The sequence below is a fragment of the Alexandromys fortis genome, unplaced genomic scaffold, assembly GCF_014885135.2.
Source record: "Alexandromys fortis isolate MF-2015 unplaced genomic scaffold, M_Fortis_MF-2015_v1.1 scaffold_390, whole genome shotgun sequence".
Classification (NCBI taxonomy): domain Eukaryota; kingdom Metazoa; phylum Chordata; class Mammalia; order Rodentia; family Cricetidae; genus Alexandromys; species Alexandromys fortis.
The window spans coordinates 122,876-149,208 of record NW_026068261.1 but is presented as its reverse complement, the minus strand read 5'-3'; the positions used below and the strand labels follow the sequence as shown (position 1 = coordinate 149,208).

The 26,333-nt window shown below is 51.1% G+C and overlaps 2 protein-coding genes across 2 annotated transcripts in view; one reads left to right on the top strand and one right to left on the bottom strand.

Moving 5' to 3' along the window:
• The window catches only part of LOC126494402 (H-2 class I histocompatibility antigen, D-37 alpha chain-like), a 154,198-nt gene that overhangs the window by 4,996 nt on the left and 122,869 nt on the right, over positions 1-26,333 (bottom strand). The gene's annotated exons all lie outside the window — the stretch shown is intronic.
• On the top strand, positions 56-9,378 carry Gnl1 (G protein nucleolar 1 (putative)). Its single transcript, XM_050131769.1, has 12 exons — positions 56-196; positions 558-723; positions 1,035-1,171; positions 1,538-1,689; positions 1,799-1,870; positions 3,175-3,382; positions 3,648-3,743; positions 4,158-4,352; positions 8,095-8,273; positions 8,349-8,511; positions 8,665-8,805; positions 9,036-9,378. The coding sequence occupies exons 1-12, from the start codon at positions 124-126 to the stop codon at positions 9,275-9,277; spliced, it is 1,824 nt and encodes a 607-aa protein (XP_049987726.1). The 5' UTR covers positions 56-123; the 3' UTR covers positions 9,278-9,378.

Genomic DNA, 26,333 nt, shown 5'->3' with positions numbered 1-26,333 from the left:
CGACGCTGACGTCACCGCGGCCCCGCCTCCCCAGGGCCCCGGGCCGCCGGCGGGGGCTGCCCGGGGGAGTCAGTTGCGGCGGCGGGGAGCTCGGCGGAGGGCGGGCCGGGGACGCCGGGGGCCATGCCGAGGAAGAAGCCCTTCAGCGTGAAGCAGAAGAAGAAGCAGCTGCAGGACAAGCGGGAGCGGAAGCGAGGTCAGGGAGGGGGCGGGGCCGCTGCGCAGCTCGGGAGGAGGGGTGTGCCGCCGCCGCACCGCGGGCGTGCGGGGTGGGGGGAGCGGGCTCTCGCGGTCCCGCGTGGGCTGCCACGGTGGGGGTTTCCCGCAGCGGCGCGGGGGTGTGTGCGGGGGCCGGGGAGGGGAAGCCCTGCCGCTGCCACCGGGCGCGGTGACGACTTACAGGCCCATCCGGGAGGGAACTGGGGCGCGCGGTCGGGAGGATGAAGGAGCCTCTGGAGAAGTTGGGGCGGCTGAAGAAGGGCTTGTCCTACCGGCTCGGGGTGCTTTGGGTATCCCGAGAACCGGTCTACACTGGCGTCACCGGTCCCTCCCCTCAGGACTTCAAGATGGGCTTCGCTCCAGTTCCAACAGCCGCAGCGGGAGCCGGGAGCGGCGGGAGGAGCAGACCGACACCTCGGATGGGGAATCCGTGACCCATCACATCCGCAGGCTCAACCAGCAACCTTCCCAGGGGCTGGGGCCCAGAGGCTATGATCCCAACCGGTGAGCGAAGGAGAAGGGCGCCAGCCCGTGATTCCCCGTCCTGAGCCTTGAGGAAAGCTTCTGAGGAAGGCTGGAAAGTGGAGCTTAGTGAGGCCGGAAGCCACGGTGGTTCTCCCACGGATGGGCCACAGTCGTGGTTTCCAAGAGGGGCTGTCAAGAGTTTGTTTTCGGAGATGGGGTGGGGGGGTTACCGAGAGACCTGAACTGCCAGGGGAGGAGGTTTTGCAAAGTTGTCTGTTCTGTCAAGGAGGCGAAGAGATTGTGGTCAGAGGACTCCAGTAGATAGATGCGTGTGGTCCCTCTTCCCTCAGATACCGGCTGCATTTTGAACGGGACAGCCGTGAGGAGGTGGAGAAGAGAAAGAGAGCAGCCAGAGAGCAAGTGTTGCAGCCTGTCAGTGCTGAAATGCTGGAGCTGGATATCCGGGAAGTCTATCAGCCAGGCTCAGGTGAGTGAGTGCCCTCAGCTTGGGGAGCTCGCTGGCCGAGAGGGAGGAGAGCTGGGATCCAAGATGCACCATTGAGTTTGAAAAAAGACCTAGCCGCGTGGTGGTGGCACACACCTTTAGTCCCAGCAGAGGCAGGCAGATCTCTGAATTCGAGGCTAGCCTGGACTATGGAGTGAGTTCCAGAACAGCCAAGAATACACAGAAACCCTGTCTTGAAAAACAAAACAGAGAGAGAGAGAGAGAGAGAGAGAGAGAGAGAGAGAGAGAGAAGAAGAAGAAGAAGAAGAAGAAGAAGAAGAAGAAGAAGAAGAAGAAAGGAAAGAAGGAAAGAGTCCTCAGGTTTGTCTACTTTCTCTCGTTTCCCAGTCCTGGACTTTCCCCGCCGTCCTCCATGGAACTATGAGATGTCCAAGGAGCAGCTGATGAGCCAAGAGGAGCGGAGCTTCCAGGAATACCTTGGAAAGATACACGGCGCTTACGCTTCGGAGAAACTCAGCTACTTTGAGCACAATCTGGAGGTGACGGTGGTGTGGGGACAGGGTTAACATATTGTGTGTGGTCCTGGATAGTGTTCTGGGCTCAGGCAAGAGAAAGGACTCTAGGCCAAATTCCTTGTGATGTTTGCAGACGTGGAGGCAGCTGTGGCGGGTGTTGGAGATGTCCGACATCGTCCTGCTCATCACTGACATCCGACACCCGGTGAGTGCGTGGGAACCTCTGTGAGGGAGATCCTAGTGGGGGTGCTCAAAGGCAGGAGTGGGGAGACGGAGGGGGTGCTTTTCATTTTCCTGGTGAGTGTGTGTCCAGGGCTTGCCATCACTTGTAGCACGTATGCTGGGAACTGTGAAGCTGGAGTCAGCCTTGGCTGTGGTCCTCAGATGGAGACGGTGGTGTCACCTTGTTTTGTGGGCTGGGATCTCTTACTGGCCTGGAGCTCACCAAATAGCCCCGGGGATCCCCCTGGTCTCCTTTTCTGGTGCTGCGGTTACAGCAGCTTTCTTCCTTTCTCATTTCATTTTTATAACTTGTTTGTTTTATTTATTTATTTGTTTATTTTGGTTTTTCGAGACAGGGTTTATGACTTGTTTTAAAGTCTTCAGTCAGAACTGCCTTTTTCTTTTCCTTTTGTTTTGCTCTGCTGAGGATGAAACCCTGGGCCTTACACGTGCTAGGCCTGAGCTTTACCACCAAGCTACACACCCAAGTCAAGGAACTCAGTGTTACATTCGTCTCTCGTAGTCTGCCATTCCCCTGCTGGCCAGCTTACACACACACACACGTCGTTTTCCTAGTTTACCAGAGCTAGACAGTAGAAAGTCCCAGTACAAAGCTCCAGGGAGTTCGAAGGCAACTGGTGACTTCTTAGGCCTAGCCCAAAGGTGCCTTTCTCCCTCCTCTCCTTTCCCCAGCACACCATCGCCACAGATTCCGCCTGCAGTGCTAGGGTAGTGGGCAGGCTGCAGCCCGCTGCTGGACAGCCCTGCGAATCCGGTTTCCTGACGGCCACTTCACTGTTGTTTCCAGTGCAGAAGGGGAGATCCCGATGAGTGCACACATATGTCCAGTTACAGGCGTGCATGTGTGCATCCATATGAACCGTCACATGCACATGTTTTACAGTCATACACACTTAACACAAATACGTACACACGTGCACATGCTTTTGTGCGTGTGGCTGTGCATATGTGTGGCTGTGCACGTATGCACTTACACAGTTGTGTGCACAGAGAAGCATGTGTTGCTTCTTATGCAGTCCACATTCCTGTTCCCTGATCCAGTTGGTGTTGCGTTTCCCGTCCCTCCCTCCCTCTTTCTCTCTCATTGTGACCTGCAGGAAGCGCCCTGAGACTTGCTTGGGTTGTCACTAACACCTGCTTTGCCTTTCTTGTTTGGTGTGGCTGGTTTACTGTTTTCACCCTTACTCTGTCTACATCAGGCAGGGCCTTGCGTTTTTTGCTGTGCCTGGTGACAGGAGCTGGGCTCACGTCTCATCACTCTGACAGGTCGTGAACTTCCCCCCAGCACTGTATGAGTACGTAACTGCAGAACTGGGGCTGGCGCTGGTGCTGGTCCTGAACAAGGTGGACCTGGCCCCGCCAGCTCTCGTGGTCGCCTGGAAGCATTATTTTCACCAGCACTACCCCCAACTCCACATTGTCCTGTTCACCTCCTTCCCTCGGGACACAAGAACTCCACAGGAACCTGGCAGTGGTGAGCCGAGGGGGCCGTGGAGAGGGGGCTGTGGGTGAGCAGAGCGGAGTGGAGGGGGCTGTGGGTGAGGAGAGTGGAGTGGAGGGGGCTGTGGGTGAGCAGAGTGGAGTGGAGGGGGCTGTGGGTGAGCAGAGTGGAGTGGAGGGGGCTGTGGGTGAGCAGAGCGGCACGGGTCAGTGAACAGAGAAGCTTGTTGGCAAAGGACCCTGCTTTGGGGTTAAGGGTTGCAGAGGAGATGAGATGCAGCTTCACCCTCTTATCTCAGTCTTAAAGAAGAATCGGAGACGGGGGAGAGGATGGACTCGGGCGCTGGGGCCGGAGCAGTTGCTGAGAGCCTGCGAAGCCATCACTGCGGGGAAAGGTGTGTGGCGTTTGGAAGGGGCCCATGGAACAAGGGTTCACTTCTCCGGATCTCTCTGTTATACATGTTTGGGAAAGTTGTGGAAGAAGGAGCGACCTCTACTGGTGGGAAGGACCGCATCAGGAGGTGGACAGGAGCCTCCATGGTCTTGTTAGATGCTTTGACAGAGAGAGGAGGGTCCAGTGAGGACTGGGAATTTCCGTCTGCTGTAGTGCACACTGGCATGCCGTGGTATTTCGGAATGCTGGTGACATCAGCTGGGCATTATCCGTAGTGGGGTTCAGTGAGGATTGGGGAACATGCACACTGGCATGCCGTGGTATTTTGGAATGCTGGTGACATCAGCTGGGCATTATCTGTAGTGGCCACCTGGGGGTGAGGGAAACCCCCTTTATTTTTTTCTTCTTTGAGCAGTAGACTTGAGCAGCTGGCGTGAGAAGATTGCTAGGGATGTGGCTGGAGCCTCCTGGGGTAATGGCTCTGGGGAAGAAGAAGAGGAGGAAGATGGGCCAGCAGTCCTGGTAGAGCAGCAGACGGACTCAGCGATGGAGCCCACGGGCCCCTCCAGGGAGCGCTACAAGGATGGGGTGGTGACTATCGGCTGTGTGGGTAAGGACTCAGAGGCCTGCCGTAATGGCTTCCTCCTTATGCAGTTTCAGTGTTTGTGGAGGAGGAGCTGGGCCTCCGTGGGCTCCGTGGTCCTGGGAGCTGAAGGGCACCAACTGCAGTGGCGGGCGTAGCGCTGAGCCTCTCGGTGCCCAGTGCTTCTTAGGTATTGCTTTGAGTGACCAATAGATGTGCCCTGGTTCAGCTGTTCCTCCTACAGGATCTGAAAGTCATAGCAGGAGGGCAGCAAGTGTCAGCTTACCCTGGACCGGAGCCCTTTGCAGTGGGGTCCGAGAGTAGCTCCCCGGTTAACTATGTCACAAGTCTTAGCACATGGAGACAGAGGCAGACAAATCTCTGAGTTCAAGGCCAGCCTGCACTACATAGTGAACTCCCCAGCACGAGCTGCACAGTGAGACCCTGTCTCAGAAAGGAGAAGCTTTGTTTAGCTCCAGCAGAGCAGCCGCGTTGAGCCTGGGTCTCAACCCCTTGGGGTCGCAGGGTCCCTTCACGGAGCCACATGTCAGATGTCCCACATATCACGTTTACATTACCATTTGTAACAGTAGAGAAGTTACAGCCATGAAGTAACAATGAGAGCAGTGTTTTGTTTGGGGTCACCACACGAGGAACTGTGGAACTGTGCTAAAGGGTCGCAGCCACTGCAGTAGAGGAGAAGTGTGCTGTATGGTTAGGGTAGGCTCTAAGGTTCCTTCTCGTTGGACCCATGGGCTGAGAGGAGTATCTTAGGCATTTGTGGGATTTCGTTTTGTTTTATATACTTATTTTATTTTTTATGTGTGTTAGTGTTTTGCCTGCATGTATGTATGTGCATGTATGTATGTGCATGTGTGTGTGTGTGTGTGTGGTGCCTGTAGAGGCCAGAAGAGGACACTGGATTCCCTGGAGTTGGGGTTGTGGACTTTTGTGTTGTAAGCCGCTGTGTGGCTGCTGGGAACAGAACCCACGTCCTGTAAGAGCAGTGACTTCCCTCCAGCCCTGGCATTTTGGACCTCAGCTTAAGTTCCGTGAGAAGCCAGTGGTGGGTGGCAGAATCTGGTCTCGTTAAGAGGTTTGTTGTTTGTACTGACTGGAGGGAATGAGAAGAGGATGCGCAGAGGCTTCTCTTCGTCCTGGGGACAGCCCGGAGCTGCCCTGCCGGGAGGAGCTGGATGTGCTCAGCCTATAGCCCCAGATTTGGGGAGGCTGAGGCATGAGGGTTGTGAGAGTTCAAGGTCAGCCTAGACTGTGTGCGGAGTTCCAGGCCAGCTTGGACCCTCTCAGAGAAGAAGAACCCCCTCCAAGGAGTTGGTCATAGGAAGGTGATAGAGGCGTGTGTGGTGTGTGTGTGTGTGAGGTGTGTGTTGGGGAGAGACTGAGACATGTATTTGAAGGTGGAGAAAATGGGAATTCTGATGGCTTCACTTGGCACACAAGAGAAAGCAAGGGGGGGCTGGAGAGATGGCTCAGTGGTTAAGAGCATTGCTTGCTCTTCCAAAGGTCCTGAGTTCAATTCCCGACAACCGCATGGTGGCTCACAACCATCTGTAATGAGGTCTGGTGCCCTCTTCTGGCCTGCAGACATACACACAGACAGAATATTGTATACATAATAAATAAATAAATATTTTTTTAAAAAAAGAGAGAGAAAGCAAGGGATAAAGAAAGCTTTTTGCTTGTTTATTTTAGAAAGCCTGAGCAGGTGGGACTGTTGAGCCAGGGAAACGGGGAAAGGGGCAGGTTTGGGGGGCTGGAGAGTGGAAGGATAACAGAGGTGCCGCGGTGGAGCAGGGCTGACTCGGGAGACTGCAGTGTGCTCATGTCTGTGGGGCAGGGCTGACTCTGGAGACTGCAGTGTGCTCATGTCTGTGGGGCAGGGCTGACTCTGGAGACTGCAGTGTGCTCATGTCTGTGGGGCAGGGCTGACTCTGGAGACTGCAGTGTGCTCATGTCTGTGGGGCAGGGCTGACTCTGGAGACTGCAGTGTGCTCATGTCTGTGGGGCAGGGCTGACTCTGGAGACTGCAGTGTGCTCACGTCTGTGGGGCAGGGCTGACTGCGGCTGGGAGAGGGAGGAGAGTTGTTTCCCTGGTATGATGGGAAGATCAGGTTTTAGAGGCAGGGAGGAAAGAGAACCACATGAAGCCCACTTCTCTGCCTAGTTCCAGCCAGATGGAGTCACAGGCTGACCAATGGTGCTGTCTTGTTCTGAAACCAGGGAGCATGGTGAAAGCTCACCAGATCAGAACAAGCGCTGGGCTCTCCAAGACTGCTGTGTATTTCTGTTTGTGTTAAAGTTTCTAGTTATGCCAGGCAGTGGTGGCGTACACCTTTAATCCCAGCACCTAGGAGGCAGAGGCAGGCAGATCTTTCAGTTCAAGTCCAGTCTGATTTACAGATAAAGTTCTAGGACAAGCCAGGGCTACACAGAGAAACTGTCCCTCCCCCACCCCCCAAAAAAGTGTGCAGTCACAGGGATAACTTAGCAAATGGCGGCAGAATTAGATGAGCCTTCAGCCTTTTGCACTGGGGTTGTGGTTTGTTTTACATCGGGGTTTTGTTGTTTTTGAAGCGGTTTCCTCGTGCAGTGTAGGCTGGCCTCAGAGTCTCAGCAGTCCTGCCTCAGTCTCTGGAGTGCTGGGATTGCAGCGCGTGTCGCAGTTGGTGGGTTTGTCCTGAGAGCTGCTGCCCTTGTCCTCTCTGCCTCTCCTGGAGGAGCCGGCCAGGCTGTGCATCTGTTCTCAGGGATTGCAGGGGCAGTTGTGTTCCACAGGGCCAGCTTTTGTCGGGTGACTGAGATGCAGGAAAGCCAGGATCAGGAGTTTAAGGTCAGTGTCTAGACTTGTCAGAGAGCCAGATCCTGAACCCTGAGGAGAAGCAGAGAAGTAGGGTGTGCTGGGTGTTGCATAGTGTCGTGGTTACTAAGGCGACTTGTCAAAGACGACATTTAATTGGGAGTGTAAGGTTTGAGGGTGAGTCCAGGGTCGTCATGGTGGGGAGCACGGCAGCGGGAGTAGCCGAGAACTTCCATATGATCCACAAGCTGGGGCGGGGAGAGGGGGGGAGAGACTGGACCTGGTCAGTGGTGCTCAACCTCTGTGCGTCTCGAGCCCTTTCCAGTCTGCGTATCAGATACTCACCTCACATTACAGTTAGGATGTAGCAATGGGGAACTGTATTAAAGGGGCACAGCGTTAGGAAGGTTGAGAACCATTGTCCTAGTCCTTCCCAGAACAGCCCCAACATCTAGGGACCAAGCATGCGAGCTTATGGGGTCGCCCATTCAAGCCACCAGTGTTGCCATGCTGGAGTCGCATACTGGGGTGCAGTAAGTTGAAGGGTGCTTGTCAAGCCAGCCTTGGGCAGCTCATACAGGGAAGGAGTGAATGTGGGTCAGGCAGTGAAGGCCTGAGTGGGGCCGAGAGGTCTGTGCAGGTCCAGCATCTAGGCAAAAAGAAGGTGGTGTAGCCACGAGGTGGGTGAGCCAGCAGGCATCTCCTTGGACACGTCATGATGGCTGTTCTAAGGTACAATTGTGTCTGGTGTCTAAATCCTGACTGATGTGGAGGGAGGCATCTGTCCTGTAAAGGGAGGAACGGACCCCCAGGAGGCCAGGGGATCACCTGGGAGCCACAGCTGTGTCTGGTGTGGTGGCTGTGGTGCTTCCTTAACTTGAGCTGGTGCTCTCCTGACAACCCCTCTGGCCGCAGTCAGGGCCTTCCACAGTCCCTGCATTGTCTTCCTAGGTTTCCCCAACGTGGGCAAGTCCTCGCTGATCAACGGGCTGGTGGGGCGGAAGGTGGTGAGTGTCTCCAGGACGCCAGGCCATACCCGGTACTTCCAGACCTACTTCCTCACGCCCTCTGTGAAGCTGTGTGACTGTCCAGGCCTTATCTTCCCCTCTCTGCTGCCCAGGCAGCTGCAGGTCTGTTGTGGTGGAGGGGGCTGTGGGAGGGAGGTGAGGGTGGGACTGAGGAGGCACTGAGTGCTGTTCCCACAGGTCCTGGCTGGCATCTACCCCATCGCCCAGATCCAAGAGCCCTACACTGCCGTGGGCTACCTGGCCTCCCGCATCCCTGTGCAGGCTCTGCTGCACCTGCGCCACCCAGAGGCCGAGGAGCCTTCAGCTGAGCACCCCTGGTGTGCCTGGGACATCTGCGAAGGTGGGCTTCCTTCACGCTCTCTGTCTACCCTGCCTGAGCTGCTCGGATTCTGCCCTTGTGGAAGGAACCTGGTGCCTGGACTGTGTGGGCGTGGGGCTGACAGGACCGGAACCTGGTTCACAGGCATCCCTTACTGACGTTTTCTCCCTTCAGCTTGGGCAGAGAAACGAGGTTATAAAACAGCCAAGGCAGCTCGCAATGATGTGTACAGGGCAGCCAACAGCCTCCTGCGCCTGGCAGTGGATGGCCGCCTCAGCCTGTGTTTCCACCCTCCTGGCTACAGTGGACAGAGAGGTGAGGCCCTGCTGATGGGTGATGCTAAGAGGGTGGGTGGACCTCAGGACCAGACAGCTCTGAAGAGAGTGATTGATCTGCATGTGTGTGTGCCTGGGATGGAGGACAGCTCTGCAGATAGGTGCTCGAGCAAAGGGGTGCCTGCCAGCACTTGAGGAATTTCTTTGTCGCCACCTGCCCATGTCTCTCTGTCTCTCTCTCTCTCTTACACGTGTCTTTGTGTTCCTCAGGCACCTGGGAGTCTCATGCGGAGACGGCAGAGCTGGTGGTGCTGCAGGGCAGGGTAGGGCCAGCAGGTGATGAGGAGGAGGAGGAAGAGGAAGAGCTGAGCAGCTCCTGTGAGGAGGAGGGAGAGGAGGACCGGGATGCGGATGAAGAGGGAGAAGGGGACGAGGACACCCCAACCTCCGGCCCCGGTTCCTGCCTAGCCGCCCGCAACCCGTACGCCCTTCTGGGTGAGGATGAGTGCTGAGCCCCACCCGGCCCAGTTTCCCTTCCCTAGCTTTGCTTTTGGACTGAGCTGGAGGCCCCTGTTTGCAACTCTGATTGTGAATAAAGATTGTCTGCTTTGTAGTCCTTCCCCGGGCGGCCTGAGTGACGGCTGTGGGAGGCAGAGTTATCTGAGGCCTGGTGCTCACATCCCCACTGGCTCCCCTGGAGTTAGTCCTCCAGCCTTGGAGCGCCCCCTGCTGCCTGACTTTGGTCATATCAGGGATTTGGGGAGGAAGTAACCACAGGTGTGTCTCCAAGAGATATCCAGACCCCATGGAACACAGGTTTTTGGATTAAGATGGGTGTGCCAGGTTCTCCAAATCCTGGGGACTCACAGAGTACAATTCTGGAATTGACTGATAGACATAAGTGTGGCAAAACACTTGTGAAAGTGTCAGTGAGTGTGCACAGGTGGAGACTCAGTTTCCAGTAAGCAACTATGCACACTCAGTTTGAGCAGATCAGCCCTTTGAGTACAAAGTCAAGTTTCATTAGGAGCCTGAGAGCTGGGCTGGAGAGATGGCTGGAGTGATTAAGAGCACTGGCTGCTCTCTTCCAGAGGACGTGGGTTCAATTCCCAGCGCCTACATAGCAGCTCACAACTGTGTGTCTCCTGCCTCAGGGAATCTGGCACCCTCACATAGACATGCATGCAGGCAAAACACCAATGCGTTAAAAACAAATCATAAAACCAAATAAAAGCCTGGGAGCGCGAATCGCTAGACAGCACAGAGCCATTTCCTGCATCCTCTGGTTTGGGGATGGAGCTGAGACTGTTTAACACCTCAGCTAGAAATTGGCGCGTGGCTGAGGCCATCTTTAGTTTTCTATTCCTGCAGAGGTGAGAGCCCTAGGCTGAATTCTTGGTGAAAAGGGAGGGGGCACCCACACTGTTGTCTAGGTAGGGTGGTGGCATTCTCGGACCGACTGCAGGCCTGGCTTCCCATTCGGGTCCTGGGGGCAGCAGCATTTTCTCCAGTGTCAGCACTGATCTGCCAACCAAAGAGAAGGGAGCCTCCATCGAGAAGAGGCTGAGGCCTCGGGCCACACTTTCCTCCACGTTTCCTGGCTTAGTGGCTCAAATGTGGACCTGAGTCCTGGCGGCTGTTAGAGAGTTAGAACCAGAGCATGTAAACATGCATGAAGGTCGCTCAGAATGTTCTAGAAAAGAGGAAAAGCCCAGCTAAAAAAACCCAGTCTCCTATCTAGGACTCCTCAGTTTCACAGACGAAGAACAAAACATCAGAATTCTGTTTGTCCCTTTCCCCTCGCTCCTGCTCGCTGTCTTCTGTTGGCTCCTAAGACTGACCAGGGGCATCTGGTGGGTTAGGCTGGGATGGAGTGGACACTGGGAGCTCGCTGGACTTGAACTGAAGACCTCTCAGGAGCCAGTACTGTCTTAAAGGTTGGATCTCACTACGTACTCCAGGGCTCACTGTGTAGACCAGGCTGTCTTTGAATTCACATAGATCTAGAAGGAACTCAGTCCCAAAGAAACGTGGAACATGTGTCCTCGGTCACTATCAGTGACTTGCTCATTTTTATAGGAAAATCATACCAGGCAAAGAGCTGTCTTAGGGACGGCCAGGTATGGAGAAGGGAAGACATGCCTTTAGGTCAGCTGTTCAGTTTCCCTCCGTGCTCAGATGCCTGGAGCCTTCCTTGCTCCCTCTCACTTGGGTCCACCAAGTGGGGCCGTAGTGACCTGGGGCTCTGGCTTGCCGCTAGCCAGGCTACCAGAATAATTGAGTCTCATTAACGCAAGAACTTTGTTTCCACAGTTCTCATTCTGAAGCAGCCATGTGTGGCCCAGGTGAGTTCAGTTATCCGGCCTCAGAGCCAACGATGCAATCAAGAAAAGTTGAAAACTATTTGTCGGAAGTTATGGGACGAAAAACTGTTTTGAATAAGTGTTTTAACTCCAGCAGAACACAGCAACAAGACATCACTGCTATCACAGTTACACCTGTCACGGAACTATCACAGCTAGGTGAAGAGTACTGCAAACCCCAGGGGCTAGTTTACCCAGTGAACATTTGTTGAGCAATTAGTGCCCGCCAATCACTGCTAGTTGGTAAGAAGGATAAAAACGGCCCTTTGTGGAGTATTGGGTGAAGAAAGCAGTAAAACACCACTTTAAAAAAAAAAGATTTATTTATGTATTGTGTTCTGTCTGCATGTACAGCTGCAGGCCAGAAGAGGGCACCAGATCTCAGTACAGATGGTTGTGAGCCACTGTGTGGTTGCTGGGAATTGAGCTCAGGACCTCTGGAAGAGCAGCCAGTGCTCTTAACCTTTGAGCCATCTCTCCAGCTCCTAAAACACAACTTTAAAAAAAAAATGTGGTAAGTGCTTGGAGAAGAGTGGTAGGAGACCCCCTGGGGTCCTGATCAGGAAGTGTTGGGACACCATGACTGACTCTCCCTGGACTTGGAGCTCACTGATTGGCTAAAGTGGGTGCCTACTGAGCTCCAGGGAGTCTCTGAAGTGCTACGGTTAATCAGCACCCTGCCACAGCTGGCTTTTTACAGAAGTGCTGGGATTCTGAACTCAGTTCCTCTGGCTGGTATGGTCATCTCTGTGCTCTGGAAGCTGGGTCTTAGAGCACTCACACCAGGCTGAGAAAAGCCAGCTGTTCATGGTAAGGACCGCTGTGGGAACTCCTGAGGGAGCAGCCAGGCTCCCCACATGGAACTGAAGAGGGCAGCCATTGGTCCAACAGAGAGGGAGGAGAATAAGGCTCCATACAGTGTGGTGCAACAGCAAAGCCGGGAGGTGAAGAAAGTGGAGAAATTACAGAAGAGAAGGCAGGGGGCAGTGAGCCAGGGATGCGCAAGGCCTATGACTACTTTAGAAGCCTCCTGGGGCAGTGAGTGCAGGGGAGATGGAAAAGGTGGCAGGGGTCTCCAGCTACAGAAAAGATGCTTTCTAGCCCCTGGAGCTAGGTGTGATGGGGCACGCCTTTCATTGTTTAATTGTGTCACTTAGAAGGCAGAGGAAAGAGGATCTCTGAGTTCCAGTCCAGCCAGAGCTTTACAATAATGAGACTCTGTTGCAAAAATAAATAACACAGTTAAAAATGTAACCCTTTGACTCAAAGGCAGAGAATTAATTGGCTTCAGACCACCATGGTTGCAGCATAGACACTGATTGGGAAGGGAAGCCCGACTGAAGGTTTTGTAGCCATCCTAGGAGGAAGCTGAACCAGAACCAGTGGAAAGAAGGCAGTTAATTGTGAGCATGCTCAGGGTGGAAGGGCAGGTTGTTATCTTGTTCTGCGGTGTGGGTGTGCATGTCTGTTTGGTGGCTGGGTGGGAGAGTAAGTCAAGAGCGTACCTGGTGCTTCTGACTTGGCAATGGGGGGCGTGTGTCCTGGACAATGGCTGGAGATATTTGGTACCAAAGACAGAGAGGCGGGAGGAGAGGAGTAGGGTCACCTAGAGTGCAGTGTGAACCAAGAACCTGGCCAGGAAGAAAGTGGGAAAGAAACAGTCATTTTACTTCATCTGGGGGGAGGATCCAGCCAGTTCAAGAAAACTCAAGAGAGGGAAGAGAGAGTGACCAGAGAAAGATGTTGAAGATGATTTCACAGGTATGGGGGGAGGTTTTGAGCACTGTGGTGCAATGGATGCATTGGAGACGTGGGCACTAGAGGTCCAGATATCAGAAGACTACGTAATAATCAGTGGATGGAGGTACAGGCATTGGAATAGGGATGTAATTGTCAAGGAATTTGATTATGGGATGGAGAGAAGGCCATCAGTCCAGGGTTCTCAGTACCCACTTAGGACAGTAACCAGCTGTGCGCATACAGCTCAGCCATGTATTGAAATATTTATCTATCAGTAAGTAGTGGCGAGTAACTGCAACAGTAGCCTGGTCTTCCCGCCGCACCCGCGACTTTGCAGTGCCACCTGCTGGTAAAGATGCGTCATGGCAGCGCAGAGGAAACACTAAAATCGAGTTTGTCCGAGCAGGGCTGTGGTGTTTGCCTTTAAACCCAGCACTCCGGGCGTGACAAGAGGATTGTTGTGAATCTGCAGGCTCTTCTGAGCTAAATAGCAAGACCTTATCTCATAAAACAAATGAAACTTATCTTTCAGGTCTTGGGTTGCTACTGCTTTTAAACATTTAGCTTCATTCTTCTATTCGTAGCAGGTTTTAATGACTTTATTTAATATTAAAGCTGAACTTGAATGATAACATAACAAAGTTTGGGAAAATTTTTAAAAAATTATCTTGGGGATAGAAAGGGGGCTCAGTGGTTAAGAGTACTGGCTGCTCTTTCAGAGACCCTGGGTTTGATTCCCAGCACCCGGGTACAAGGTGGCTCACTACTGCCTGTAACCCCAGTTCAGATCCTCTTGAAGTGTGAGAACCTTCTGATTCTCAGGGGAAAAAATGACCCCAATGAGAGAAAGCTCAGGATTCTTTTGTGGTAGTGTAAAAATTAGAATAGTGTGGGAATTATTTCTAGCTTATGGTTTGTTTTTGTTTTTTTGAGACAGGGTTTCTCTGCAGCTTTGGAGCCTGGGCCACCACAGCCTGGCCTGTTTCTAATTTTTAATTTTGAAGAATAGGGCTAGAGAGATGGCTCAGCAGTTAAGAGTGGGCTTACCTGTAGCTGGGTGGTGGTGGCCATCACTTTTAATCCCAGCACTTGGGAGGTAGAGACAGGCGGATCTCTGTGAGTTCTAAGTCAGCCTGGTCTACAGAGTGAGTTCCAGGACAGTCAGGGCTATACAGAGAAACCTCGTCTGGAAAAACAAAAAAAGCCAAAACCAAATGAAAACAAAACAAAACAAAAACCCAACCCAAATTAACCAAACAAACAAAAAAGGACCTGCTCTTGCAGAGGACCTGGGTTTGGTTCCTAGCATCCAGGTCAGACAGCTCACAACTACCTGTGACATCAACTTTAGAAGATCTAACTCCTTCTGGATTCTGTGGGCAACTGCCCTCACTCGTGTATACTTAAAGACAGACAAACATATACACATACAGGTAAAATAATAAAAAGCCTGTACAGAGTAGGGGCAGTTAGATCTCTGGGAGTGTGAGGCTAGTCAGGTCTACGGAGCGAATTCCAGGCCAGCCAAGGCTATGTAGTGGCTGGAGAGATGCCTCAGCAATCCCAGAGAACTGGAGTTCGGTTTGGTCCTTGCACCCATGTTGGTTTATAACTGTCTGCAGTTCCATCTCCAGGGGACACAGATGGTCTCTGTGGGCAATTGCACTCACATGTACCCCATAGAGACCTACATGCATGTACATAGACCAGGCCGGCGTGGGACTCAGAGATCCGCCTGCCTCTGCCTCCCGAGTGCTGGGATTAAAGGCGTGCGCCACCACCGCCCGGCTAGAGTTAATTTCTAATACCATCAAACAGCCTATCTTCCGAGTGAAATGGTCCCCACTAGGTCACGTCTTTAGAACTTTGAGCCCCGCGGGTAGCCGTCTAGCGGAACCTTTAGTAGGTAGGTGGAGCCGCCCCGACGGAAGTTGGTCACTGGGGGGTGGGGTGAGGCCATCTTCGGTCTGGAATGGTGGCCTTGGCGAGTTCCGTGCGTCCCGTCTTAAACGGTAAGCCAAAACAAGCTTTAAAATCGGTTCTTGTCTGGATCTTTGGTCATCTAAACAAGAAAGGAGTACAGACCTCAAAGCTTTCCAACTTGGAGCGCTTTCTCTAGAACTTTTGATTTTGTTCTCCCGGCCTAGGTTTTCATTTTCCCCAGCCCCCCCCCCCCCTTTTAGGTCTAGTTGCCAGACTTGCACGTCTTTGAAGTATGTAACATGGCGTTTTAGAGTATACTGTCTCGGGCGGCGGGGGCTGCTCAATCGGTGAAGGGTTTGCCTCGTAGCCCAGCGCTTGGGAAGCAGATCGTAGAAATCACGTGAGATAGCGGAGTGCGGTGGCTTGTGTTTGAAATCAGCTGAGAGGAGGAAGGGGCGGGCCGACTGCCGGGACCGCTCGGCCGGCCCATCAAACCTAAGAGGGGAGATGGAGGGCGCCTTCGGATCGCTGTGTGAGGCTACGGGTTCCTGACCAGCCAGGGCTACATAGTAAGAACCTGTCTCCATTAAATAAATAAATAAATGAATGAATAAATAAATAAATAGATAAATAGATAAATAAATAATAAAAAAAACACCACCAAAAATAAAATTTAAAAAACCCAGCTATTTTAATCCCAGCACTTGGGAGGCAGAGCAGAGCAGGTGTATCTCTGTGAGTTCGAGGCCAGCCTGGTCTACAGCGTGACCAGGCTGTTACGCAGAGAAACCCTGTGTTTTACTCAAGAGAAAAAATAAAAAAGAAGAAAGGAAAAAAAAGTGAGAAGAGAGAGGTGACCAGTAGGAGTGGGGGCATGGCGGGATGGATATGAACAAAGTACACTCTATGCAGTGTGAAAAGGCATTTTCACAACCTGTTTAACTGTAAAAATAGGAAAGGGAGGGGCATTTTTAAAATGCAATGTGAACAAATTTGTTTTTACTTTTTTGTTTTTTGAGGCACGGTTTCTGTTTGTTGCCTTGGCTGTTCTGGAACTGGCTCTGTGGACCAGGCTGGCCTCACGCTCACAGAGATCCACCTGTCTCTGCCTCCCAAGTGCCGGGATTAAAGGTGTGCAGCACCACCAGGCTCCCTTCCCCTTTTATGGCCACTGGGCAGACACAGCTACGAGCTAGACCTGGGTTCTTACCTAGCGGTGCGGTGCTGGTGTTGCTGTGCCCGTTAACTATGCCTTGTGCTGGTCTGCTAAGGAGACCGATGGAGAACCTGGCCTGCTGCTCCCTCCCTCCCCTTTCAGGGAACATCTTGCTTTACAGGTGTTTACAGGGGTTAACTGTGCCAGGCCCATCCCCACACTTCTTTTTGCTGCTAGGCTGATAATGAGGATGCCTTGGAAGGAGACCGTTACAGTAAAGAGTGGCAGGAATTTGCTCATTGTTCCCCACCCCTTCCCTGTTCCGCGTCCCGTGTTCTCTGGTTGGAGAGAGGGACCAGCCCCCTCCCACCACATCTGTCACCTCTAGGTGATGCCGTCCACTTGATAGGACCTGGCATGCACTGGTGTATAGTTACATCAGCCCAGAGTGTTTTCTGCTTGGATGCCCTGATAAACGGTCGCCGTATTGAACATCTTGGTCGTACCTCCTAATGACCCTTCCCACCTGAGAGCTGGGAGAGAGTGGGGTCCACCCCTTCCTACGTTTTCTTATGGTTTATGGTGTTGGTTTTGCCACTGAAGCTGCTGGGCACTGATGGGGTTGAGTGATGGCGCGCCACTAATTTTGTACCACTGGGGGGTGCCAGCAAGTCCAGCCTGTGGTGCAGGTTAACAAACCCAGGCAGTCTGGTGCTGCCTAGCAGTGGTCGCTGTACACTGTTCTTGACTTTGGGACCGCGGGAGGTGGAGTCACAGTGAGTCTGGGGTGCAGGCAATGCCCTGCCACGGTGCCAGGGTGGTCAAGGGACTTGTAAAGATGGAGACTGTAAGGTTTGAAATCCCAGCACGCAGCGGTGGATCTCTGAGTTTGAGGCCAGCCTGGCCTACAGAGTGACTTCCAGGACTGCCAAGGCTGCGCAGAGAAATCTGTCTTAAATACCAAAAAAAGAACAAGAAAAAAGTGCAAGAAGATAGTCTTGAATCAGCAAAATGTCCACTAGAGGGCAGCCTCCGACAGGTCTGGGGTCAGGTCGGACTGCCTGGGTGGCGGGCGCTTCAGAGCACAGCCCTGTCGCTTTTCAGTCCAGCCTGCTGGGGGTGAAAGATGTCTGACCAGAATTCTGGTGAGAAGCAACCAGTCTTCCACAGCTTTTATTTTTATCTTTCTTTGAATGTGTCTTCACAGGATTAATGCCTGTTTTGTCTCACTTCCTGTCTTAAATGGTTATTTCTGCCAGAATTATCACTTATTCACCATGTAACCTAGGGCTGCCCCAGCCCTCAGGGAGCTGTGTTTATAGGGATGCACCCCCACACCTACCCGGCCTACTAGCAGCAAACGCTCAGAACCTCAGCTGTCTCACCCCACTTTGCTCTTCTCTGTGCTGTGGGGAGTCTTCGTCTATATTGTCTCTTTGCAGATCATGCTCAGTCTCTGCAGTTTCGTTTNAAAAAGTGCAAGAAGATAGTCTTGAATCAGCAAAATGTCCACTAGAGGGCAGCCTCCGACAGGTCTGGGGTCAGGTCGGACTGCCTGGGTGGCGGGCGCTTCAGAGCACAGCCCTGTCGCTTTTCAGTCCAGCCTGCTGGGGGTGAAAGATGTCTGACCAGAATTCTGGTGAGAAGCAACCAGTCTTCCACAGCTTTTATTTTTATCTTTCTTTGAATGTGTCTTCACAGGATTAATGCCTGTTTTGTCTCACTTCCTGTCTTAAATGGTTATTTCTGCCAGAATTATCACTTATTCACCATGTAACCTAGGGCTGCCCCAGCCCTCAGGGAGCTGTGTTTATAGGGATGCCCTACCCGGCCTACTAGCAGCAAACGCTCAGAACCTCAGCTGTCTCACCCCACTTTGCTCTTCTCTGTGCTGTGGGGAGTCTTCGTCTATATTGTCTCTTTGCAGATCATGCTCAGTCTCTGCAGTTTCGTTTTTAAGATTTATTTATTATGTACACCTGCAGGCCAGAAGAGGGCGCCAGATCTCATTACAGATGGCTGTGAGCCACCATGTGATTGCTGGGAATTGAACTCAGGACCTCTGGAAGAGCAGCTGGTGCTCTTAACCACTGAGCCATCTCTCCAGCCCCGCCCCTGCAGTTTTTTCATCACATAAATGAGCAAATTTGGGGCCAAGCAGATAGTTCAGTCAGTAAAAATGCTTTTTCTGTTATCATGAGGATCTGATTTCAGATTCCCAGAACCCATGTGAAAAACATGGCACGGTGGCCGCATGTAATCCCAGCCAGTGCTGGGGCGGCAGAGGCTTGAGGCTGTGGGGGCATCTGGGCCAGCTAGGCTTGCTGGATTAGCCGGCTCCCTTGGGCTTGGGTTGCAGGAGCGCTCATCACTCTCTGCTTCCTGATTGACGGTGCCGTTGTGACCGCTGCTTTGCCTTCCCTGCTGTGGTGGGCTGCATCTTCTCAGAGGGTTAGCCAGGAGGAGCACTTCTTCCATGGTGTTTTTTTTTTTTTATTTTTTTAACCTTTCTTGTTTTTCTGAGGCACTTTGTGTCAGTGCTTAGAAAAGCAATGAACACATTCATAGGTATTTTCCGACCTGTAATCTATTCATTTGGCTGCATCACTCTGGTGGTTGGAGAAAGAATGGCCCATGGGCTCAGCTGAGTAGCTGAAGGTGTGGCCTTGGAGGGTGTGTGTCCCTCTCCCCATCCTGCCTGTGGATCGTGATATAAAACTCTCAGCTACTCTTCCAGCACCGTGTCTGCACGCACATCGTGGCGACAATGGCCTCTCACTCCCAGAAACTGTAAGCAAGCCCCCAGTTAAGGGTGTTCTTTTATTTATGAGTTGCCTTGGTCGTGGTGTCTCTTCACAGCAATGGAACGGTGCCTGAGACACTTGGGAATTCCTGACTTAACCCACGAAGTTCACTGAAATGTCACAATAGTCACAGTATCCTAAGCCTGGCACTGTTGGTAGTGGAAAACTTCAGCAGAGTGGGGGAGAGGAGCGAGCGAGCGACTTGGGTTGTACAGGAATCAAAGTCTGTGTCACCGTGTCAGGAGGCAGATGCAGGTTTGCACTCTTACGAGTTTGATGCCAGTCTGGTCTACATAGCGAGCTCCAGCACAGCCAGAGCTACAAGAGCCCCTGTCTCAAAAACCAGAAGAAATAAAAACACAGCGTCAGGGTTCAGCACTATCTTTCATGTGTAAATCCCTGGCTTTGCAGACTGCTGGTTGGTCTGAGCAGTCATGTATGTCTGAGTGTATTATTACGTGTGTCTGCATGTGTGCAATGCTTCCCCCTGCAGGTGCATGTGTCTGAGTGTATGTGTGTGTGTGTGTGTGTGTCCTCCCACAGGTGCACGTGTCTGGGTATATTAGTGTGTGTGTGTGTGTGTGTGTGTGTGTGTGTGTGTGCAGGTTCTCATGCAAACATTAGTCATATCCTAACTGATATGGGTCACTCACTGGAGTACAGAAGTATGAATTAACTTTTCCTATTGCTCAGAGCTCTCAGGTATTCAGGTTTAAACCTGCTAAAATTTCTTGGTCATTAGTAATACCTGCTTTCACTTTTAAGCATATTCCAGTTTAAATAATACATTCCCAGTTATTTTCGAACTAATAACTGTTTCTGTCGCTCCTGTTCTTTTTTTGTTTTAATCTGCAATTGAAGTTGTTGGTGCTACCTTATCCAATACGTGCTTGGGAAAATGTTTATCGTAGAGCTTTCCAGCAAGTAAACTAGTCCCCAACAAATCAAATCACCACAGAAGGAAGTTACTCTATAAATGCCGACTTCGTGTGACTTTCTTTTCACCATGTGAGCCTTGGAGATCAGAAGAGCTTATTCTGCTCTCAGATAAGACTTTCGGGCAGTTTTCATGAACATGACCCACTCTATATTCAAAGTAGACAAAGGTCAGGTAGGAAAGATAGGCCAAGTCATGTTTGTACTATGTACATTGTGCCTTAAAGGACAGAGAAACTTTGCATTGGGCATATCGCACAATGGTAGAGAAATTCCCTGGAATGTCTAAGGTTCTGGATTCAATGCCCAGTACAAAAGAAAGGGTGAGGAGAAGAGTCAAATTTCACATGACAAAGCCACTCATACCTCTAGATCTCGAGACACAACGTGTAAATTAGTCACAGAAGCAATGTCTTGGTGAAAATTAATTGCCTATCATCTTTAATATTTTTGCCTTGTGGTCTACATATTCATCCAGGATTAGGATAGTCATAAACCATGTCAAACTAGATTTAGAGGAAAGAAAAGTAATAATAATATTGCAAGTCAAATATTGAGATACTTATAAACTTCATGTAATATATGCACATTTTGCTTTCTGAAAAAAAATGAAAGATATGCAAGAATTTTAGTAGGAGAATTTGCATTTTAGGATCTGAGAAACATCTTAGGATGCCAGGCAAGAATGGCTTGTCATGGGATCTTATCTTAAGTAGGGTTACTATTACTGTGATGAAACACTGTCACCAAAGCAACTTGAGGAGGGAAGGTTTATTTGGCTTATACATCTACATCGCTGTTCATTACACTTCTACATCACTGTTCATCATTGAAGGAAGTCAGGGCAGGAACTCAAACAGGGTCAGAACCTAGAGTCAGAAGTCCAGATAAGAAAAAGAAATATACTGATTCTATTTCNGAGCTGTGTGGTGTCACACCTGATGGAGATGTATAATCAACTCCTGAGATGGCTAAGGCCTGACCTATGCTATGATCACGCAATGATTATCAGCTGCCTGCATATGCGTGAACCTATGGGCAGTGCCCACCTGGCAGTTCGGGGTTGGCGGCCCATGCCTACTTAAGGGCTGGGAGAGGTTTGCCCAGAGAGAGGAGAGAAAGAGAAGGAAGGAGAGAGGGAGAGAGAGGAGAGAGAGAAGGAGAAGGAGATAGATTGCTGTGAATAAAGTCCTGAAAACTGCTGCAAGAAGAGCTCCGGTGGTCGCGTTTTTCCTTGCTGGTCGAGGGTGGACGTGACATTAGCCAGGTGCTGGTGGCACACGCCTTTAATTCCAGCACTGGGCAGGCAGAGGCAGGCGGATCTGCGGAGCGCATTCAGGACAGCCAGGACTGTTTCACAGATAATCTCTGTCTTGGAAGAAAAAAAGAGAAAAGAAATTTTAGAACATTAAAGTAGAAAGTCTCTAGAGACCAAGGCAAAGCCAGCAGACATGGTGATGGAAATCAAGGAAAAGGTTTTAAGACTTGGGGAAAGCCCAATATAGGGGTGTCGGTTCCACACGTGGGAGGTGGGGAAAGCCCAATATAGGGGTGTCGGTTCCACACGTGGGAGGTGAATGCAGAAGGGCCAAGAGTTTAAGGTCACCTTCAACTGTACGGTGAGTGAGCTTGAGACCAGCTCCTCTGTGTGAGGGACACTTTACACTCAAGCCATAACTGTCTAGTACGTAAGTCTTCTGATGTGCTGCTCAGTTACCTGTGGTGGCATTTTGTTTACAGAGTTTCGTTGGCTAGTGTTTTGTTGTGGGTTTTAGTGCTCATACAGCACAGAGATCTATACTGTTTTAAAATCTTATTTTTATTTGTGTGTATGTATGTACACGTATAAACACGTGTTCAAGGATGCTCAGAAAGGCCAGAGGAGGGCGGGGCACTGAATTCCCCAGTGGTGGAGTTACAGGCAGCCCTGAGCTGCTCGCTCTGTTCAGGTGCTGGGAACTGCACTGGGGCCTCTGCAAGAGCAAGACAGGCTCTTAACCCCACTGAGCTGTTCTCTAGCCCCTGGGTCTGTACTATCGGAAGTGTCTTTGACTTTAGTGTGAGGCTGAGTATCCTTGAGGCAGTCCTGTTTCTGCCTCCGGAGAGTTGGGATCACCATCGTGTGACCCCACAGCGGCCTTTGAAGTTTCCTTGCTCTGATATTAACATGGCCACCTCTGTTCTGTGGAACATAATCCCACGACTTCCACTGTCAGTTTGTGTCCTTTAATGTGAAGTGGGTCTGTGACAGGGCCTTTCAGTCACAGAGGGCGCTGCCGAAATGGTTTGTGGAGTCGGGGCTCTGCCTCCAGTCTGACCACGCTCGTGGTAGGAGGAGAGAACCATGTACCACACAAAGAGCCTGTATGCTTGTCAAGGCTCACTTTCCGTGACTTCCTACTTCTGTGACCTCTAGCGTGGGGTATTCCACACTGCAGGGCCTTGCTCAGAGTCGGTTTTTTCCTGAAACCTCTTTGAAAGGCCGGGCATGGTTTCTTGATATGCCAGTTCTTCACAAGTGGGCTCTCTGCTCAGCACCATGTGCGTCAGTGTGATAAGCCTGTCCCCACCTCAAAGGCCGATAGTCATTCCCCGGCTGTGACTAAGAGATTCAGAGGTAGCAGCAAAGTCCCCCGACGCTGTTTCATAGGCAGAATATGGTACCCAGATGACTCCAGCCTGTGTCAAGTTAACATAAAATGGTCCAGCACATATTACTTTTCATGGTAACTGGGATTTGCACATGGAATCTGGGTATGAAGGGGGCGGGCATCCTGGGCCAACCAACAAGGACCAGCGACTATAGGTGTTCCAGAAAAGGCAGGTGTAGGAGAGAGAGCACGCTAAGCTGTTGGGTCTCTAGCCAAGGCCTGTTGGAGCCACCAGCTAGTGACTTTCAGGAGAGTCAGTCCCAGGATGTTTCTTCTGGCTGCCAGGACACGTGATGAGATCCAGAGTTCATGGTGCCTTGTTGTGGAATGTTTTACTCTTTTGGCATTTTGAGGGGCTCTCCACCCAACTCCCAAATAAATCACACAAAGGCTTATTCTTAGTTATGAATGCCCGGCCTTAGCCTGGCTTGTTTCTTGCCAGCTTTTCTTATCTTAAATTATCCTGACTACCTTTTGTCTCTGGGCTTTTATCTTTCTCTATTTCTGTATACCTTTTTTTTTTTTTCCGAGACAAAGTTTCTCTGTAGCTTTTTTTTAGAGGTTGTCCTAGAACTAGCTCTTGTAGACCAGGCTGGCCTTGAACTCACAGAGATCCACCTACCTCTGCCTCCCGAGTGCTGGGATTAAAGGCGTACGCCACCACCGCCCGGCTTCTGTATACCTTTCTTTACTTCTTTCTCCGTGGCTTGCTGTGTAGCTGGGTGGCTGGGCCCCGATGTCCTCATCTCCTTGTTCTCTCCCTGCTCTTCTTTCTTCTCCCAGTTTTCTCCTTCTATCCATTCTCTCTGCCTGCCAGCCCCGCCTATCCTTTCTCCTGCCTCGCTATTGGTTGTTCAGGTCTTTATTAGACAATGAGGTGTTTTAGACAGAAAGAATCACAGCTTCACAGAGTTAAACAAATGCAGTGTAAACAAAAGCAACACCCGAAAATAATATTCCCCAACAGTGCCTGTTAGCATAAAAGTCCAGTGAGCAGAGACCAGAACTGTTAGGGGCAGGGAGGTGGTTCCGCAGTGAAGAGTGTGTACTGTTCTTCCAGAGGGCCCACATCTCATTCCCAGTTGCTATAAGATGAGGCAGTCAAGCCAGATGGAAACTTCTGACCTCTAGAACTGATGAGGGACAGGAGGCATGGTTAGAGTCACCTTCATATCTATGATAGGGGGCCCTTTAAAAAGAAAAAGTACAATTTTAGGGCTTGAAAAGATGGCTCAGTGGTCAAAAGCTGTATATTTTCTATCTTGTTAGTATGTAAAAATGCCTTCGTGTGTGAGTGTGTTCTCTGTGTGTAGCCCTGGTTGTCCTGAAGCTCTGTAGACCAGGCTGGCTTCAAACTCACAGAGATCTGCCTGTCTCTGCCTCCTGAGTTCTGCAATTAAAGGCACATGCCACCACCACCTGGCTGTGTGTATCTTCTTTTGTGCCTAAAACCTTTATCTGCTTCTAGAATTCCCAAGTGTAATTATCATGAGCCAATATTCGGTTTAAGGTTCAATCTTACATTGTATGTGAGCTGTGCTCCTGGCCACCTTCACTTCCAGGCACACACTTGTTCTCCTTCCCTTGGGCCCCTGTGAAAGAGGAGCTGCTGGCTGTGTCCCCAGGTCTTCAGGCCTTGACGTCTCGTGCAGGATGCACAGACATATTTGGGTCTGACAAGGTAATTCACTCACTGCCAGGGCCCAAGAGTCTTAGTTCTTATCGAAATGCAGTGTTCTCGGCTGTGCACAGTGGGCTGTGCGTGGTGGGCTGTGTGTGGTGGGCTGCGCTCGGTGGGCTGTGCACGGTGGGCTGTGCGTGGTGGGCTGTGTGTGGTGGGCTGCGCTCGGTGGGCTGCGCTCGGTGGGCTGTGCGTGGTGGGCTGTGCCTTCCACGTTGTTCCTTCTATGTATCTCACCGCTTCTTGTGTCTGCATCTCCCTTGTTCTGTCCTCTCTTCTTCTGGAGCCTAGATTCCTCTTCCTATTTATCCTCTCTGCCTGCCAGCCCTCCTGTCCCTTCTCCTGTCTAGCTATTGACTATTCAGCTTTTTATTGACCCGATCAGGTGCCTTGGGCAGGTGAGGGGAAACAAATGCAGCCCATCTTTACATAGTTAAACACACATCTGTACATTGCTAAGCAAATGTATTTGACACGTGTTTACACAGTTAAAATAATACCCCATAACAACACAAGAAGCATGGCTGTGTGCAGGCAGACATGATGTTAGGGAAGGAGCTGAGAGTTTATTTATTTATTATGCAGTGTTCCTTCTGCATGTATGCCCGTATACCTGTATGCAAGAAGGGGTCCCAGGTCTCATTACAGATGGTTGTGAGCTGTCCGGGTCCGGTGCTAGCCCAGACAGTAAATTATTTTCTCTTGACCAGACCCCGACATAAACTATCTCTCTCTGGACCGGCTTGGAGATGCAGAAATAAAGACACAACTCACATGGTTTTATCAGGAGGGAGATTCTCAGTGGTCCCTCATGAAATCCTGAGTTCACGTCCTGAAGAATTTTCTCGTTTATTCTCCAAACAGTCTTTATACCAAAACTTAACTTAGGGGAAATACATTAGCATTCTGTCTCCTACCTAGGTAACCAGGTGAATAGCATTTTGTCATGTCCACATCTACCTGTCTGCTGTGTATGCTAGCTGTCACGCAGGTTTGAATCGTCATCTCTATCAGGCATCCTCCAGATTACAAAGAAAGGAGCAAAACCACATCCTGACCTTTTGTTAGGTTGCAAAGGCCTGTCTGGTGGGCTACGTGTCCATCCCAGATACTGACTATGGCTTCAGAGCCTGGCTGCCACACCATATAGAAATACAGTGAGCCACCGTGTGCTTGCTGGGTACTGAACTCAGGACCTTTGGAAGGGCAGTCAGTGCTCTTAACCTCTGAGCCGTCTCTCCAGCTCAAGCTGAGAGCTCTTGTAAGGGAGTGTGAGTGTTACAGCTCCTGGGCTGCAAAGATGCCTGAACCTAGAGCCTCAGCAGGACAGCCCAGCTGATAGGAGGGCCTTCTGGTGTGGGAGGGGGAGGGCCTTCTCTCTGTGTGTTACTTTCCCTGGTTAATGAATAAAGAAACTGCCTTGGCCTAGTTGATAGGGCGGAACTTAGGTAGGTGGGGAAGACAGAACTGAATGCTGGGAGGAAGAGAGGCGGCGGAGGAGGAGGAGGCAGAGGCGGAGGAGAAGGAGGAGGAGGGAGCCGCCATGGAGCCGCCAGAGACAGACTTGCCGAATCTTTCCCAGTAAGCCTCTGCCATGTGGCCATGAACAGATTAATAGAAATGTGTTAAATCAAGATGTGAAAGTTAGCCAATAAGAGGCTAGAAATAATGGGCCAAGCAGTGATTTAATTAATACAATTTCTGTGCGGTTATTTTGGGGCTAAGCTAGCCGGGTGGCCAGGACGAACAAGCAGACCCTCTGTTATTCTTTTGGTCCCTGCCCTAGCCACGCCCACTCCCATAACCTCTTGGGATAGCCCTTCGCCATCTTGGGACCCTTCCTCTTTCTGCTTCCTTGGCGTGCGCACGCGTTTTCTCTGTCTCTCTCTTCTTTTATCTCTTTTCTCTTTTATCTCTTTTCTCTTCTTTTATCGCTTTTCTCTGTCTTTCTCCCTCTTCCTTAATAAATACTTATGGCTATTTCCTGTGTTTATGTGTCTGTTACCTGCCGCCACCATGGGCGCAGCGCATGTCCTCCTGTAGCCGCTTTCTCATGGCGGGCTCTGCCAGCCCGCCTGGGGATCGTTTTTTTTTAGGAATAAGATTGGTGCCGTGACTCTGGTTAAAAGAAAAAATTTTAGGACCAGGGAATTGAGGGGGTATCTGACCTGTTTAAGGTGGATTCTTTAATTCGGCTCCCTGGAACTCACAAGAACTCCTTGGGTTTGTGAAAACAGAAGTTTTAGACATATAATGACTGTAGCATAAGAGATAAATTTGGTTTGAAATTTGTTTGGTGAGGTCACCTTGCAAA

Excerpts from the sequence above, each read along its gene's own strand:
- Gnl1 (XM_050131769.1), top strand. The coding sequence starts at position 124 with ATGCCGAGGAAGAAGCCCTTCAGCGTGAAGCAGAAGAAGAAGCAGCTG. Across the intron at positions 724-1,034 it reads AGAGGCTATGATCCCAACCG|ATACCGGCTGCATTTTGAAC; the intron begins GTGAGCGAAGGA and ends CTCTTCCCTCAG. Across the intron at positions 8,806-9,035 it reads TGGCTACAGTGGACAGAGAG|GCACCTGGGAGTCTCATGCG; the intron begins GTGAGGCCCTGC and ends TGTGTTCCTCAG.